The sequence below is a fragment of the Ursus arctos genome, unplaced genomic scaffold (assembly GCF_023065955.2).
Source record: "Ursus arctos isolate Adak ecotype North America unplaced genomic scaffold, UrsArc2.0 scaffold_1, whole genome shotgun sequence".
Taxonomy (NCBI): Eukaryota; Metazoa; Chordata; class Mammalia; order Carnivora; family Ursidae; genus Ursus; species Ursus arctos.
In genome coordinates, this window is record NW_026622763.1 from 46,001,831 (window position 1) to 46,020,180 (window position 18,350).

General features: G+C 36.8%; 1 protein-coding gene across 1 annotated transcript in view; it reads left to right on the forward strand.

Annotated features, from left to right (window-relative positions):
• The first annotated feature begins 1,432 nt into the window (after nucleotides 1-1,432).
• CSRNP3 (cysteine and serine rich nuclear protein 3) overlaps nucleotides 1,433-18,350 on the forward strand; it is a 70,658-nt gene continuing 53,740 nt past the window's right edge. The window contains exon 1 of the mRNA XM_026492640.4: nucleotides 1,433-1,610. Within this exon, the coding sequence (XP_026348425.2) occupies nucleotides 1,463-1,610 (148 nt within the window). The 5' untranslated portion in view covers nucleotides 1,433-1,462. The remainder of the gene's footprint in view (nucleotides 1,611-18,350) is intronic.

Genomic DNA, 18,350 nt, shown 5'->3' on the forward strand with positions numbered 1-18,350 from the left:
ACAACTAGTACTATATTTAGTTTTACTAGAAATCACACAAGGGATGGCGAAAGAAGAGATTTTGAGTAGGTTTTGAGTCCTGGGTTATGTCACTCTAGGGCTGGTATGCGGACACCCCCAAGGAGAAGGAAGAACCCAGGAAGGGAGCTGCTGGAGAGCAGACTAGAAATCAGACAAGTGGTCCTCCAATTTGAGTATGCAGAGTGCTAGGCACTGCCTCCTGGGAGTTTCTGATCCAGTAGATCTGAAGGGGGGCCTGAGAATTTGCGTTTCTCGCAGTTTCCCTCCCAGGTGATGCTGATGCTGCTACTCCAAGGAGCCCACTTAAAAAACTACAGAGTGAGACCTTGAGGAGCTGGCTCAGCTGGCAGGGACCCGGACATGCTGCTTGCTGTGTGATCTGCACAGCGAGGGGGTGATTTCAGACGTGTCTGAGGGCAGTATCTAGAATAGTTTTAAGTCTTGCTTCCTCTCGAGCAATAGGACTGATGGCTACACTCTGGCAGGAAAAGGACAGAATGGTTTCACGAACTAAAATGAGAGTTAAAATCCGCTGACATAAATGAGATGGAAGAAGGAATCCATGGAATCCATGTAGTAATACTTTGAGCGAACTTAACCTAATTTAGCAATGTAAGACCATGTACATATATAGCTAAGCTAATTTATATATAGGTTATTCCCCGAAATATCCTTACACTGCAAGGAAAGTTTATGTTCTTTAGCTGACTGTGCATACATCAAGGTAAATTGGGAACGTGGAGAAAGGGCAGCCCAAGGAGAGAAGAAAGACCATTCATCCTAGAGAAAGCATTTAGGAGAAACTACTCCCACCCTTTCCCCTTCCCACTCAGCGCTGTCTCTCAGGTAAATAGCCTTAGGAAGTTTCTGAAACAGTGGCAAGGGCTTCAGTAACCAGACGTCCTGGCAACACATCTTATTGCAGTATTGAGATGGAAACTACCTAAAATTTAGAACTGATTTCGTAGTCTTCTTGTGTTCAGCTAATTAGGTTCTTGCATTTTAAAACTCGACTCTGAAGTTTTCACATACGTATCTGTGTCTCTTCCAGATGAATTTTGTATAAGGCAGGAATCATTTAGGACTCTGGGGGACATTGGCATTTTTTCATTACAGAACTTCATGGACTCAGGTGGATTTTCTCAATTTGCCAACAAAAAAGGAATAGAGATATTACATTAAAATGAACTGTATCTCTAACAAAATGATACATTTTGGTAACCAAATGGTCAATTGCTCGTATTTAATTTTGTTAATTTGAAAATATTTAAAAAATTAATAAAACTGCTTAGTGATCCTTTCAAGGGAAAGGCTCAGCTCATGTTTTAAAAAACCACATAAAAATGACTCTGGAGACCTTGGCTACACATCTAGCGGTCAAATATTTCAATGCTTCGTTGCTCCCGTTCCTGTTACAGGTACATGTGACAGCGCTGCAGCTATGAGTGGAATTTTAAAGAGGAAGTTTGAAGAAGTTGACGGCTCCTCACCCTGTTCCTCTGTGCGGGAATCAGATGATGAAGTTTCCAGCAGCGAAAGCGCTGACAGTGGGGACAGTGTCAATCCGTCCACTTCTAATCATTTTCCCCGTGAGTACAGAAACCATACCTGAAGCTGGTTGTCTGGTTCTGCAGTGGAAATAATTGCATCATCTTGGTCATTTTTTTTTAAACCCTTAGTACTAGTTTTGTTTTTGTAATTGATCTAAAAACAAGACAGGATTAGGTAAAAATGAAATCTCTTTGAGGTAGCAGTAGATCCTTCTATTTGGATTGCTTTTGGCACTGGGTTATTTGATACTGTTAATCAACTGACTCAATGAAAACAATCGTTTTTTATTATCATCAATTTTAAGGAAGCACCCTACTGAGAGTAGATGGGGAAAGACAAGTCCCACAGCTGAAATGATATTCCGGGAGGAGAAAATGGATGCGTTTGGGTGTGGAAGGTCTAGGTTATGATGCGAATGAGCTTGCCAGCCATGCATGAAGAGACGAGAAAGCTGCAAAACTCTCCCAAGTGTGCAAGTGCATGCAGTTTATACTTCTTTCTCCCCGTTGTTTTAGCCTTCATCCCAAGAATAATATGTAAAGCCCACAAAGAAAAAAAGAGATGTATGCCTTCTCATTGATTCCTTTTTCTGCCACACTGTAACGTTAGCCCTTCCTATCATGAAGGGTATTGTGAAGATTGCAGGACTGATTAGAAAAAATTCTTAGAGTAATACAATCTATAAGCTAAAAGAAACTGATTAATAATAGCTAAAAGATCTTCTTAAATTTGTGTTTCCAACAGGAAGATTTTACTCTATCATGATACCATGGTAGATAACTAATCCTAGTGTTTCCATTTTTCAATTAAGTGGCTAATTTTATTAATATATGATTCTAGAACATAGAATTTATTTTGGAAATGTGACAACCCAGAAAACCAAAAGAATTAACAATAGTCTTAAAGGGGTGATAAGGATCTTAATAAAACTGTTGAGTATGAAACAAACATACTAAAATCAAAAGCATTGCTTTAAACAGGCAAAACTAATAGAAAACATAATGAAAGGGCAATTACAATGATCATAGCAGATAAAAAAAACCATAAAATATTCAGGGACAAGGTTATTGTGTAATGTAGGAGATCTACAAATACATTTACATATGTCATGATGATATGAGGTGAGCTTGTGTTTTTGATTTAAAAGGAAATACACGTGTCCCTATTTGGTCTTAATATTAATAGTGATATTAGCAACGACATGATCATCCTATGAGTTTCCTGAAGATCAACAGAACAAGTGAGATAATATACATGAAACAACTTGGTAAAATGTTAAGTACTAAGCACATTTATATTGGAAATTATGATCATAGCTAACATTTCTTGGATACATAAATGCTCTAATAGCTTTATATACGTTAGCCCTACTCTTTTCATCAATTCTGGAAGTACCACTACCTTCCGTTTAAGAGGAAATACCTGAGGCTCAGAGGCTAAGTATCTTGCCCAAGATCACACACCATTTGAGCTTAAGTACATAGGTGTATGTGTGTGTCTCACTCCATAGTCTTCGCTTTTTCCATTACCTCATGCTTCCTCTTAATTGTATAATATTGGGAATATCTTTAAAATGTTGTTCATTGTGAATTATAAAAGAATTAGATGAATTAGTAAAGAGATAAGTTATGTTTCTGGATATAAAGATAAAGTTATCAAAGCTTTCCACATTAATTTATACGTGAGTATAATGTCAACAAAATCCTTAAGGCCATTTTCTCAGAAGGCAATAGAATGCTAAAAATCTATTTGGAAAAATAAGCTAATGTGAATAAAGGTATATTTCTTAAAAGAAACTATAAATGTTGAAAATCTAGTCCAGATCTCAAATCATAATAGAAAATTATATGATTTATCTTTCTTGATACTCTGCTAGATCTAGGAAAGTATAGAAAAATCTCAACATGTTACATATAAGAGTTTAATGTATGAGAATAGAGCATTACAGAGCAATGGCAAAAGGAAGAAGTATTTAATAAACGTGGTGTTGGAGTTTGAAAAAGAAGTAATTTAGATACATATCTCACAACATATGCTAAAATACATTCCAGATGGATTAAATAGATAATTTTTAAAAATCAAATTATGGGAATATCACTTATTTATCAGACATTTGCTAGGATCATTACCTGAGCTTTGAAGTAACAAAAAAAAGTCACATTGCAAAATACTTATAATAAATATATTATTTATTATATTTAATTTAATAAAAAACACATGTAAATTTTTCAGATAACCCCCAAAGGCAATCTACACAATAGGAACTATGATTAGCAAACATTTGAAAGCATTTAACAGTAATAATAACAATGCAGATTAAAATAATACTAATGAGATTCCATTTGTATGAAATCACAGAAATTTCATCTCTGTGAAATTAGCACTCCTCTTTCCAATAAAAACTACTGATACATAAGTGCTGGTGAAGTCACAGTATAAATCATAGGTACATACATTGTGACTGATGGCAGTGAAATTTAGAAAGCACTTGGTTAATATAAGAGCCATAATAATATTCATATCTATAAGTCTGTACTTCAGATAATTTACCTGAAGGGGAGCAACATCAAAAACAAGGGGGAAACTGCATAAGTGAAAATGTTGGTAGTTAGTGGTAGTACCAAAATATGGGGGCTAAAAAAAATGGGGTTGGAGGTGGGGAAGAGAAAGATAACATGTCTCAGAGCAGGGAAATGCTCCCTTAAGTTACGGGGATTTACACAATATGTTTTCACGATAGTTATGAAGACCTTAGGACAATTATGTAAAATGCTCATGAGATAATGTTAAGAAAAACCAAAGACAAAATCTTACCTATACTGTCAGGTAAAATCTACATATGCATAAATGCAAGGAATGGTATGGCACCCTAAACACTGAAAATGATTTGATTTTTTGAGGCATTAAAAAGATGGATGAATTTCATACTTATTAATTTTCATTTCTGTTGATATTTTTTTGTCTCCCACAACAAATAAGTTTTAAATTTAAACTAAAATGATGACTGTAGTTCAAATTGTGTTCATGTATGTGGACAGCAGATTGCAATGGCATGGTCAGCTAAATAATGCAATACAGTGTTTAACTAGTAAGAGCTTTTATAAGTTATGTCTAATAGAAATGATTTTTCCTATCAAAGAAAATAGACCTATTTTATGATGTCCAACAAGTCATCAAAATGGGGGCGCCAGGCTGGCTCAGTCAGTAAAGCATGCAAAGCATGATCTCAGGGTTGTGAGTTCGAGCCCTAAACATCAGGTGTAGAGATTACTTAAAAGTAAAATCTTAAAAAAATTAAAATACATATTTAAAAAAAGAAGTGGTTAAAATGTTTCAGCTCATCATTTATGATCAGTGGTAGTTGGTGATGTGTTAGTTTACTAAATTGCTGATTTAACTGTATTAATTTTGAAAGATAATGAAATGATTAATTAAAAAGTGCCCTTTTCATTAAATAGTCTGCTTAGTTCACCATATTCATATTATAGAGAAGGGAGGAAAAAGTGGGAAGAAAAAGCACAGAATCAAGAGATAAAAATTCTACCTAGAATATTTATTGTATGAAAGACCTGAGCATGTTAACAAATGTGAGAGGGGTAGTTGAAAGGCTTTCTTGATTCTAAAAATGTATTTCAGATTATTCACTTGTCCAAAAGTTCACGTACAAGTTTTTAGAAAAAATTTTTTTTCCATCTCCATTAAAGTATGTACTTAGTGGCAGTGGTCTTATTTGCATGTAAATCTATGGATATAAACTTTTAGGAACATTATCGTTGGTGAATCCTGTTTCTTTAATATGTATCTCTACTTTCCAAAAAAACCTGTCTTAGAGTAGAGAAGGATTTTTGATGACTATCAAATTTGTGAAGCATTAAGAAACCAAATTTAGTTTCACATTGAGAGTTTTTTAAATGTGGTTATTTAAATCTCACCCATCATGAGCTCATCTTTCAAATTAAAAATATCCCATGTACTCAGTGCTTTATAGGCATTAACATATTGTGTAACATAACATTTTGTTGTCATCACAGATACAGGCATTGATAAGATTGTTTGGTACGTGTCAGCAGCTATGGTAGTAAAAAATTCCATGCTATTCTAAGCTTTCTGTAAAGATACTCAATTTGCAGCACATCACATTATGATAATAAAAGCTTCAAAATATAAATCAATAAGGGAATTATGCCTTTTTCCATGGACTTCTGAGTTTTGCTAGGCAACCAGCATGCTTACCAGCGATCAACGAAGGTCATATCTTGTACTTCCCTTGAGATAGAAGCATCTGGATTCTGTACTGCTGTAGAACGCTTTGTTTCATCAAATCCCTGTGGCTCTATAGCCAATCAGCCTGTACTCGAGCGTTGTCGAAAGGAAAGCTGCAAGAAGCTAGAGAGGAGGGATTTTTTTTTCTGCCCTCTCAAGGTTCTTGGCACTTCACACAAGTAATGAGAAGCTGTGTGATGAAACATCCTCCCAAAAGGAACACATTATTTTTCCTGAAACAGAGTGTTTTACAAATAAACGTACAGTATTTAGGAAGTGAAATATCGAGAGGTAAAAGGATAGATCTAAACTGCGCGTGAAAGCAAGTAGTCGATGTCTCACATAGGGATACTATTTTCTAATTGAGTAAACACTTTCACATTCTTGAGTTCATTTGATATCCCCAAATTGTTGTGTGATTAGAAGTTATTATCGTAACCATTTTATAAAAGTAGAAATTACCATTCGGAGATGTATCCCTAATTTACCCAAGAGCTAAGATTATAATGTTTCCCTCCCTCCCTCTTTCTTTTCTTTCTTATTTCCCTCCCCTTTCTCCCTGAACCCACACAGGGCATAAGTACGCTACCATGTGCACCCAAATAGACTGTTTCTCCAATGTCATTTCCCTCCCACTGACTGCACATTTCTTAATGGGATTAGAGATAAAGAATTCACAGAAGACAAATTTTGCCATGAAACTTTGTACTGGAAGTATGACTAAAACATACCTGTTCTCTTACCCAAGCAGTTAAAATGCATTGAAGATTTAGATTCAGTTCCGACAAATAGAGTGTGTCTTATGTTCCAGGCTCTGGGGTAGATGCTTTCAAACATGACAGAATGATAGACTACAAGTAGTAAATACAACTTAGAAATACAGGGGTAGATCATGTCTACCCAGCACTGTGGTTTACTTTGAGAGCTTACTGTGCCAAAGATAAATGTAGCAATCTACCTCTGAACCTTTGATTTTTCAAACAATGGAGGAGTGTTCAGGCAGAAACCCAACACAGGAGTTTTAAGGGAAGTCTTTGATTAAGCAGGAGGTAGAATCACATGACCCTCAAAATCTCCTTTCTACTCTGTGATAATATGGTTCTAAGAACAAGGATCAAACATAGCATCTCAAGTTAGAGCTGAGGCCAAGTAAGAAAAGGTAGGCTGCGTAAGTCAAGAAAAGCTACTATTAAATTAAGAGATCTCCAGACCCTCTGCATCCCCTTATGTTAAAGAATGCCAATTAGCATGGCCTTTGTCAGGGTAGGCCTAGAACCAGTTGCAGATATACTAGGTCAGTGTCCCTATCTGAACACCAGACATGGACCAGTTGCATCATTAGGTATTCAGTTGGTTGGAGATATGGGGATATGGGATATAATTTGGAGTGGAGGAAGATATGAGTTAGTGGTCCATTTAGAAAATACTCATTTGAATCCACTATAAAGTCCAATTCCAATGCAATGAATTGTTTTCAGATCATCTCATCTGAGAGATCTGAGAGATCCAGTATGATGAGTTGGAGATGGTGTCTCCATTGCTGCTTCCTCTGGACTTCCCTAGACCATCCTTCAGGCTGAAATGTCTTCTCTGTCTCCCAGTCTCTATGAAGTTCGATACCTGCTTTAAGGTTCACATCAAATATTTCTTTCTCCATGAATTTATGAGTCTCTCATTTTACTCTGCTCTTTACCTGAATTTTCTGGTATTTCACCAACATTCAAAAACCTTGGCTGTGGTTTTGTGTCTTCTTTCCATCCCAGTATCTCCCCACAAACCATGATGTCAGTAGCCATGTGAGGGCTCATTGAACTATTGATCTCGTGTTTCCTTGACCACCTCTATTCTGAAGTGTTTATTTGTATCCTAGTTCTGTCATTTCCCTCCATTCCATTCAGCTGCTTATGTCCACAGCCTCACCCAGAATATTGTTACAAACTAGAATAGCCCTACCACCAAAAAAAATCAAATTTCAGTGTTCCAAACTCAGAGAACAACCCCTTTCCTTCCATGTCCTTCCTCCCCAACCACTTTTTTTCCTTCATCCTCTTGTTTTCCCCAATATAGCACCCACCTCTTGTTTTTATATATCTTTCTGCCCTTGACCATTTGCTCCATTATTTCTGGGTTTTTTTTGGTTTTTGGTTTTTTAATTTGGAGTCCAGAACTCTTCACCATTTTCCTCCTGTATTCTTCACTCCATATTCCCTTTTTACTCAAATATCTGAAAACTTGAAAGAAGTTTTAAAGAAAATAGCAAAACTGTGTTTTCAGACTCAGCACTCATGGTTGCCATGCTGCCCTCCTGCTAACCACCACCTCCACCCCCCCCATCTGGCTTTCTCTCCCATCTCACAGCACGGAGCACGTCAGACTCGCCTCACTCCACCTCCTACCTCGTACGCAGCATGGTGGACCCTGCCTTCAATATTTGCCCTTCTCCCTTTAAGCAGGGCACTCAAAATGAGTTTTGAAGGAATGGGTATAAGCTCATCAAAGGCAGGAACTAGGTCTTGGTATGCCCAGCTTGTAGTAAGCACTTAAAGAACATTTGCGTAAATGGATGAAGGAATGGATGCTTATTAAGCGTGTGCTGTTTGCCATTCACTGCACAAGTAGTAGGAGCTAGAACTCTAAAAGCACATGAGACGTGATTCAGCTTCTGTGGACACGCAGTCTGATCACACTGAAGCACGTCTCCAGCGCTGCCGAATTCTGTTTCCCATTGTAGTTATTAGTGCCTTCACCTTATCTTTTCTGGAGATTTACAGAGCTTCCGCTTGTGTTCTACTCAGGACTTAGACTGGTGCAAGTTCAATTACTGTTAAATACTTGATAAGTAATGGTTAGCTTTGTAAAGGGTGGTCTTTTTTTAGTACAACTAAACCGTACAAAGAAAAAAAAAGAATGCATTTATTGTAGGACTTTATAAGGGCATGGACATCAGTGGGAATAAATACCAATTTACAAGCTAACTCTGTAATTTATGATTTTGATGGGTGTCATTGTGATATATCAGGATCCTGATTTAACAGTTATTATATCCAAATACATGTAATGGTGAACTGTGTTTTAAATAGGGCCCTGCTGTAATTATGCATTCCTAACATGTACCTTTCTGGTTTCATTTGCTTATATATAGCTTTCCCAGGCAGAAACATCACTGTTTAATTGGATGCTGTGCAGCTCTTTATGCAGTAGCTGTATAACACACTTGAGGGAATCCAAGTTGCTTTCACCTTCACCATCCTTTGCATCAGCTCAGAAAAAAAAAGGCATTACCAAGTCAGATCACTAACATTATATAAATACAGTCCGTTTAGTTGTTGTTTGATTTGGTTTAAATTCAGCAGCAGGACCTCAGATTTAGCCTTAATAAACAGTAACACTCGATTTAGCTCTTTATTCCAGCTGATCAAAAATTCTGTTATTGTTTCCTTATTTGCTTTTCCTCCCCCAGCCGTGTGTTATATAAATAGGTCTCAAATCTGTCCACTTCCCTCCATTCGTATTGCCACCCAAGCACGTCTGATTTTCCTCTCTCTCCTGGACTCCTACAGGAGCCTTCCAGCTGTTTTCTGCTTCCTCTTGTGTGGGAACCCCAGTCTTATCTCTATGCAGGAGTCCATTGGCTCTCATCACTTTCCTACTCAAATCCTTAAGTTGCTTTCAGATGTACTCATTTCTGTGGCCTCCGAAACCCTGTACAGCCCCATGATTGAGCCTTTGCTCTCCTTCCCAACCTCCCTCCTTCCCCTTCCCTCCATCTCCAAAATTCGGTCACACTGATCTTGACTCAGGTTTTCTTTTTTATGTTTTTATTTAAATTCCAGTTAGCTAGCATACAGTGTAATATTCGTTTCGGGTATAATGTAACAAACATTTCTTGCCCTAAGATCCTGCCTGGAACAGTCTTTGCATGACTGACCCTTTATATTTCAGGTTCAGCTTAAATCTCGGTTCTTTCCTGGAGCTGTCCCTGATCACCCATCCAAAGTAGGCAGGTCCAAAGTCCTCATCTCTTAGTATATGGAAGTTTTACAGGAAAAAATGATAGATATCTTGGAGTTACCTTCAAAAAACCCAGGGGGAAAAAAAAGAGAGTGAGAGAGAGAAAATGAGATTGAAAAAATATATATATTACTCTTTATTTTTATATAATTAACACTTTACATAATACATTTTAAAAATATGTAGATCCAACTTATCCTAAAATTACTGTGAAAGAGTCAAAGGTTAAAAAATGACCAAGTAAAATTTTGAAAGAAAATAAGGAAAAGGGAAAGCATACTGACCCTTACATATTTCAATATTTCAAATGCTAGAATAGTTAAAACACATAAAATTAGCTCAGACAGACTGCACATGGAATAAATAGAGAGCTTAGAAACAGACCCACATTGAAATGGTAACTTGGTATGTGACAGAGGACACTGCAGATGAGTTAGGAAAGAAGGGACTGCTCTAATAAATGACCTTTTTTTTTTTTTATTAATAATGATTTTTTATTATATTATGTTAGTCACCATACAGTACATCCCCGGTTTTCGATGTAAGGCTCGATGATTCATTAGTTGTGTATAACACCCAGTGCACCATGCAATATGTGCCCTCCTTACTACCCATCACCGGTCTATCCCATTCCCCCACCCCCCTCCCCTCTGTAGCCCTCAGTTTGTTTCTCATAGTCCATAGTCTCTCATGTTTCATTCCCCCTTCTGATTACCCCCCCTTTCTTTATCCCTTTCTTCCCCTACTGATCATTCTAGTTCTTATGAATAAATGACCTTTTAACAACTGGTCACGGGGCGCCTGGGTGGCTCAGTCGTTAAGCGTCTGCCTTCGGCTCAGGGCGTGATCCTGGCGTTCTGGGATCGAGCCCCATATCAGGCTCCTCCACTGGAAGCCTGCTTCTTCCTCTCCCACTCCCCCTGCTTGTGTTCCCTCTCTTGCTGGCTGTCTCTATCTCTGTATTTCTGTCAAGTAAATAAATAAAATCTTAAAAAAAAAAAAAAAAACTGGCCAGTCACATTAAAAAAGATAAAATTAGTGGGGTGCCTGGGAGACTCAGTGGGTCGAGCATCGACTCTTGATTTTGACTCAGATCATGATCTCAGAGTCATGAGATCCAGCCCCTCTTCAAGCTCTGTGCTCAGCCCGCTTAAGATTCTTTCTCTCCTCCTCCCTCTGTCCGTTCCCCCCCCAGCTCACGTACACGCGTGTTCACTCTCTCTAAAAAAACAACATAAAATTAGATCCCTACCTCATACCATACATGATTAATTAATTATTAATTCCCAATGGACTAAATACCTAAATGTAAAAAAATAAATGAAAACTATAAAACTTGTAGAAAAAAATAGGAAAATATCTTTATGTCAGATATGATGCAAAAAAGACAAAGCATAAGAAAATATATTTGAATACATTAAACTTCTTTATATGATCAATTATGCCATCAAGAAAGTGAAAAGATGAGCTACAGACTGGAAAAAAATATCTGCAATTCATTAACTGACAAGAAATTAGTATTTGAATATAAAAGGAACTCCTACAAAAATAAAGGGTCAATGCAATAAAAAAATAGTTATAGAATATGAACAGATAATACACAGAAAAAAGCTAGTACAATCATGAAGAAATGTTCAGTTCTGTTAATAATTAGGGAAATTAAAATTGAAAGAAGACAACATATCACATGTATCATAACATCAGATTGGCAACATTTTAAAGTTTAACAATATTATGTATTGACAAGCATGTGCTGAAGAAGGAACTCTCATAATGCCACTGTGAGTATCAGATGGTTCAATTACTTGGAAAACACCGTAGTGAAAGTTAAAAGAAAGATTAACAGAGCTTCAGTATAGGATTGGATAATTGTAGTTTGCTCATATGTTGATAAATTGGATAACATTGAACCGAACAGTCAAGTTTACATGTATGTATTGTTGAGTGACATACCCAAGCTGCAAAACTCTATATGACACACTTACATAATGAAAATACACGGAGCAACACTATATTTTATAGAAGTAAAAGGATGCATAGGAAACAATGGTACACAGCAATGTGAGGAATGGTACCTGTAGAGATGGAAAGTATAAAAATGGGTGGTAGGTCCTTATCTGTACTTTCTCACTTTTGTCCATATCTTAAAAGTAGCAATCTGAAGTAGATATGGTATAATATTAACATTCGTTAAATATGGATAGTAAGTACATATTATTTCTGGAAGTTTGGATTCTTTTATAATTTTTAGTAAGTTCTACATACCTTTCACTAGAGATTAAAGTCTATGGATTACCCCACCATTCTCTTTCCCATCATTTTCTTTCTCAGCTCCCCTTTTTTTCCTTCACAGTACATATCACAATTTGCAACTATTTTATAGTGTATTTGTTTTGGTTTGGTTGGGGGGGGGGGAGAGAGAGAGAGAGAGCATGAGCGCACAAGTGCCAGTGGGGGGAAGGGCAAAGGAAGAGAAAGAATCCCAAGCAGGCTCCATGTCCAGCATGAAGCCCAGTCTTGCAACCCTGAGATCATGACCTTAGCCGAAATCAAGAGTCGGATGTTTAACCAACTAAGCCAGCCAGGTGCCCCAGTTTATTTGTTTATACTTGTGTATTTTTACATTTGTTTATATTTGTGTACCTGTTTTGTTTTAACATTGCATTCCTATTAGGAAAAGGCAGAAGAGCCCTGTAAGACATTAGAAACTTCCAGGCCAAATTAGGCCATTAAGTAGAACTAAATTTAATATATTCATTGAGAGTCAGTCTTCATCTTGTCCACAGTGATAGCCAAGTGATATTGCCAAATATTTCCCTGAAATCCCTTCACATAATTCACTACCTGAGTCCTAAAAAGTAGGGAGCCATATCTTCCCTAGGTGTTAGGCTCTAGGATGCACAGTGACATTTAGAAAAATTCCCATTGGAAATTGCTTCTTGTGCTTATAAAATACACTATGCACTGTTGCACTATATATACAGTACGTCCCCATGACCTTTCCCCCTCCATGGTGTTAAGGTAGAATATTGTTTCTTTAGCTGATCATCCGTGAAGTAGTTGCTTGTGTTTGGGAGCCATTGAGAGGAAAGATATTTAGGTTTGCTGTGATTTTTCTTTCCCTAGTGCATCAGTTAAATTTGTGAAAATGGGACTCTTAGAAATTCCTCGTTTGTTATAATTGGAAAATCCACAACCAAGGAGCCACGAGATCCTCAATCTAGTTTTAGTTCTGTTACAAGTAGCTCTGACTATAGTTAAATCATTTAACGTGTTTTTTCATTTGGAAAATGTGAGAATAGGTTCATTTTCAAAGTATGGAAATTTGCATAAGTTTCAGGTAATCCTCCTTCCCTCTGAATATAATATGCTACTGATAATCCTTTATGCTTGAGTTATTTATATCATATTTAAGGATATCTTTGTGTTTTCAATGTTTATGCTGTGTACCATTGGAATACCTACATACAGGTCCAATAGAATATTCCATTTGGTTATTTTATTTTATTTTATTTTATTTTATTTTATTTTATTTTTTAAAAAGATTTTATTTATTTATTTGACAGAGAAAGAGACAGCCAGCGAGAGAGGGAACACAAGCAGGGGGAGTGGGAGAGGAAGAAGTGGGCTCCCAGTGGAGCAGGGAGCCTGATGTGGGACTCGATCCCAGGACCCTGGAATCACACCCTGGGCCGAAGGCAGGCGCTTAACGACACCAAATGGGCGCCCCCCATTTGGTGATTTTAGCTTGTAGTTTCCACATAAAGAAGTGAAAATCATGTGAATTATTTTAATTGATTTGTTTTGGGATGTCTTGATTGAGTAGATAATATGCTCAAAGCAGAGTATATTAGAACTATAAAAAAGACAGTTTAATAATATAGGACCGAGTAAAAATAAATAATGATATTTAGAGTAAGGAATTTTATATGTTGGTCTGTTGGTAGAGAAATATTGGAGAAATAAATCGAATATTCATGTGCTTAATGATTTTTAAAAATTATTTTCAAAGCTGTCCTTGGCTGAAATGTGTAAGTGAAGACTTTGGAACATCTCATTACCACAAAGGAATATTCTAACCGAAAATTTCTAAAGAAAGTCACAAAAGGGTGAAGGATTAGCAGAAATGATTTATCTGGAACATTTTTAAAATGCATAGTCATTTGATATCATGAAATATTATTTATAACTGAATATCCACATTTGTCTCATTTATGTGCTAATTGTGTTTTAATACTGGTGAGGTCAACCCTGACTGTGAACAGATTGTGCAGGCGTTTAGACAGTATATTTTAAGAGGCATTTCTGTCCTAAAATATCTTCTACCACGTGACTGAAAATTTCATCATGAATGTAATCCCTTTGGGATGACGATATTAAAATCTACATATACATGGCCTATCTAGTAGTTTAAAATGTGGTGTCTGGACTGAAATTTCCTAGATTCTCATCCAAGATTCTCTACTCAGAAGCAAATAACATAATATCTCTGATATTTGGCTTCCTCATCTATAAATACTGATAGAAAACAATACTACCTACATTGTAAGTTTGATGGTGGCTAAAATGAGTGAATATTGCTTTATACTGTACTTGATATTTAGTAAATGCCCAAGCAGTATTAGCTATGCTAATGATGATTCCAATGAGGGACAACACAAATTTTATTTATTTATTTTTTGTTTTTAAAGATTTTATTTATTAGAGAGAGAGAGCACAAGCAGACAGAGCATCAGGCAGAGGCAGAGGAAGAAGCAGGCTCCCCACCGAACGGAGAGCCAGATGCCAGATGTGGGACTCAATCCCAGGACCCTGGGATCATGAGCTGAGCCGAGGGCAGATGCTTAACCAACTGAGCCGCACCAGGCACCCTGAGCCAGGCACCCCAACACAAATTTTATTAATAGTTATTGTGGAAAACTACCTATATAGACAGTAGGGTCTCCAGAGGAAAGAGACATATTTCGGTTACGTTTTTGATAGAGTGGGAGAGACGTCTGGAAAGATCTAGATTGCAGATGTAAATCCTGGATCTTCCGATCCAAGCAAGTCATGTAACTATGAGAAGGAAGCCAGGTATATGACAAGAGGGCATGGTGGACCTAGAATATGCCTTCCTAAAAGGCTTTATATTTAATAATAAGAAGAAGAAATCTATGTAATCCAGTGAAATACTTCTTCAGGCTATTTTCAGTTTACCATCTACGAATTTGCTACTCCTGGTCTAGGTAGTGGAACATTATTCAGGGGGCATCATGAGATTCAATCACAAGCTGCTGCAGAAGGAAGAATTTCCAGCGTATACTCACCATTCTTGCTAGCATTAGTCCTAAAAAATTGTAAGGATTCAGAATAATAATCCTAGCAGTAATAGCTGGCATTTATTGAACTGTCATTGAATGTTAGTGGTAGGAACTGCACTCACATTTTATGTGCGTTCTCTTACTTCATTAGCACGACTTATGAAGCATCTGATGCTGATTTTAAGTAGGTGCCCAGAATTACAAAGCTGATAAGCTTCTGATCTCTGCATCATTCTGACTCTGAATCCTGTCCTTTATACTGTTGTTTCCTGTAATTAATGTTGAAAACAGCATTATCAGTCTGTCTCATGCTAGCATCACTTTCCAGACTTCTGAAAACATCTCCTGACAGTTTGTATCCAATTCAGAAAATATAGTAAAGTCTACTGGTAATTACTCAAACAGCACAGAGATTCCATTTGAAATGAGAGAAGCTCAGTAAATAAGTGTATGGGTTGAGTTCAAAGAGAATAAGCTCGATTTGCTTACTAATTCTTGCATGCATACAGCTTTTTGCACTGGTATCATAAACCTTTGTATTCAAATGCCATGGTCGTTAGAACTTTGCCTGCTTCGATTTTTCTGAAGCTAAATCACTTAGTGTCTTTCCGAGCAGTGAGGGAGAAAGAGATGCTGACATTGTTATGACTGAGGGGGTAAGACTGGGCATTGTGGCACCTCCCAGCCAGGCCCAACTTCCCTGCGGGAAGTGCTTCACAGCTGCAGGAAGGGGGGCGTCTTGGCAGCTGCCTCCCCTTTGATTGACCACATCAGGCTTTAAAAACATCTATGGGTTCATTAGCATCAGCCATTTGCGGAGCTCTTCTCTAGACCATCTTAATGGAAACATGTGAGAGCTTTTATGAGTGCACTCCAAGATAGAATTTATGGGAAATAGTCACAGCAAGTGTTCGATGTCTTTTGGACTTATTCTCCTAAACTCTAGGCACCATCAGAACATCAATAAAGCATGACTTTTGTGTAAATATCAGGACAGAGAAATAAGCGTTGGCACAAGTCTTTCTGGAATTTTTTCTATACCAGTTATCAAGGACAATTTACTAGAAGAAATGGATAGTAACTTGAGACTTAAAAGTCAAGCAGAGGGAAGAAAGGAGGGAGGGAGACAAAGAGGGGGAGAGAAGATAATGCAGTCGATTGGACTGAAGATGTATACTTACATACTCAGAACATGGGATTAGGGAAGAGAAGGGGTAATAATGGGGAAACCATTGCAGGATGGAGGGCAGTGCTTGCTCAAGCACACAGCACAGATAGCAAGCACTTGGGTCGTAAATAAACATATGCATTATAATACCAGTCATTACTGCTCCAGTTAGCATCTCTCAAAGTTTCCAGGTAAGAGACAAAATCTACTGCTACCTCCTAAGAAGGGTGGGCCTTTTTTGAAATGGTAAAAGAAATGTGAGGTTTTAAAAAATATTTACTACTACACTTCACGTGCATTAATGTACTGAAGTGTTACAGCAATCCTAGGAAATGCCTATTACTTTTAATCCTAATTATACAGATGGTAAAACAGGAGTTCAGAGAAGGTTAGTGACTTTTCCAGAGTCCTCCTGTTAGTAAGGGGTGGAACCAGATTCCAGCCCTGGCCAGCCTCATTCTGGGGCTTGACATCTTACACATACACCTTCTTATGGAAACTTCTCTTCATCTCTGATATGCAGTTCTTTTTTTTTTTTTTTAAGATTTTTATTTATTTATTCGACAGAGATAGAGACAGCCAGCGAGAGTGGGAGCACAAGCAGGGGGAGTGGGAGAGGAAGAAGCAGGCTCATAGCGGAGGAGCCTGATGTGGGGCTCGATCCCATAACGCTGGGATCATGCCCTGAGCCGAAGGCAGAGGCTTAACCGCTGTGCCACCCAGGCGCCCCTGATATGCAGTTCTTAATCTAGGCTTAATCTAGGCTTTGTAGAAATCTGTAGGAGTGTGATTTAATTTTCTAAGTAGAAAATAAAATCATTGTCATATGATTTCATTTAAAAAGTCTTTGTCGTACAGCTTTGATTTGTATTGCTGAAAAAAGTAAAAAAAAATCTATAATGTAATGTATTTGCTCTTGCCTTTAACTTTTTTTTATAACGATCACCTTCATATTGTCTAGGAAATATTTATAAAACCACAAGATGCTTGCCAAAGTGTTAAATGTTATTTGCACTTCTTGAAAACATTATTTTTTTTTGTTTTTCTTGGTTGTTTTGAATGCCCTAGGTATAAAATTCTAGTGTTTTTTAACTGACAAAATATTTTGTCAACTTTTGTAAATATTAACTCATTACAAATTCTTAAAACTATAAGAATTTGAGGGGGAAAAGAAAATCAGTTTGTTCTCCAATTTTCAAAGTCATATTTTGTATAGAGTATCAAAATTAATTACCTTAGAGTTGCTGAATAATAGAACTATGCATATCTAAAGAAGAGTGAGAGTACTATATGACTTGCATTCATTTTTTCAAATGTTTAAGGATATGTTGGTGAAAATATCAGTTATAACCATCAAAACAGTGAAATTCCAAAAAGGTTGTTTTACATATATCGAATAGCTCTTTCGCTTTGTTTCCAGGCTTATTTTGTACTTAGAATCATTCCCATAAAAATTACATTGACATAAAATTATATTAACTTAATTTTTCAACCATGGTGTGGGTATTTGCACCAGAGAAATTGGCAGACACCACACATCAGAATGATCAATTTATTATTGTTTTGTAGGTTGTGTAGGCTTAAGAAAGCAATGAGATAAAATGTGAATACAAATTAAAATTATGTCATTTCTCTAGCTTTTGCATTGTACATAGTGTAAAAGATGAAAGAAATAGTCTTCTAATAGTCAAAAATTATCCTACCTAGCAAAGAAGTCATTCATGTCATGGATGAATGAGCTGTCTCGACATGTCTTCAATGCTTCATTTTCCTTTACTCATTTACTTAAATGCAAATGTCAACTAATATTTATAACTAAGCTACCCTTATCTGTCAATTGCAACCAGAGGTTGGTGATAGATACATAAATTAAGAAAAAAATCAATTGACAGTTAAATCCATGAGAACCAATTAATTAAATGGAATTACAATCAAAAGTATTTATATTTTATTATTATTTATAAACCATGGGCTATGCATTCTTTATATGAGTAAAATTTATAATAAATATATGCATTTTTAGGGGTAGCCAG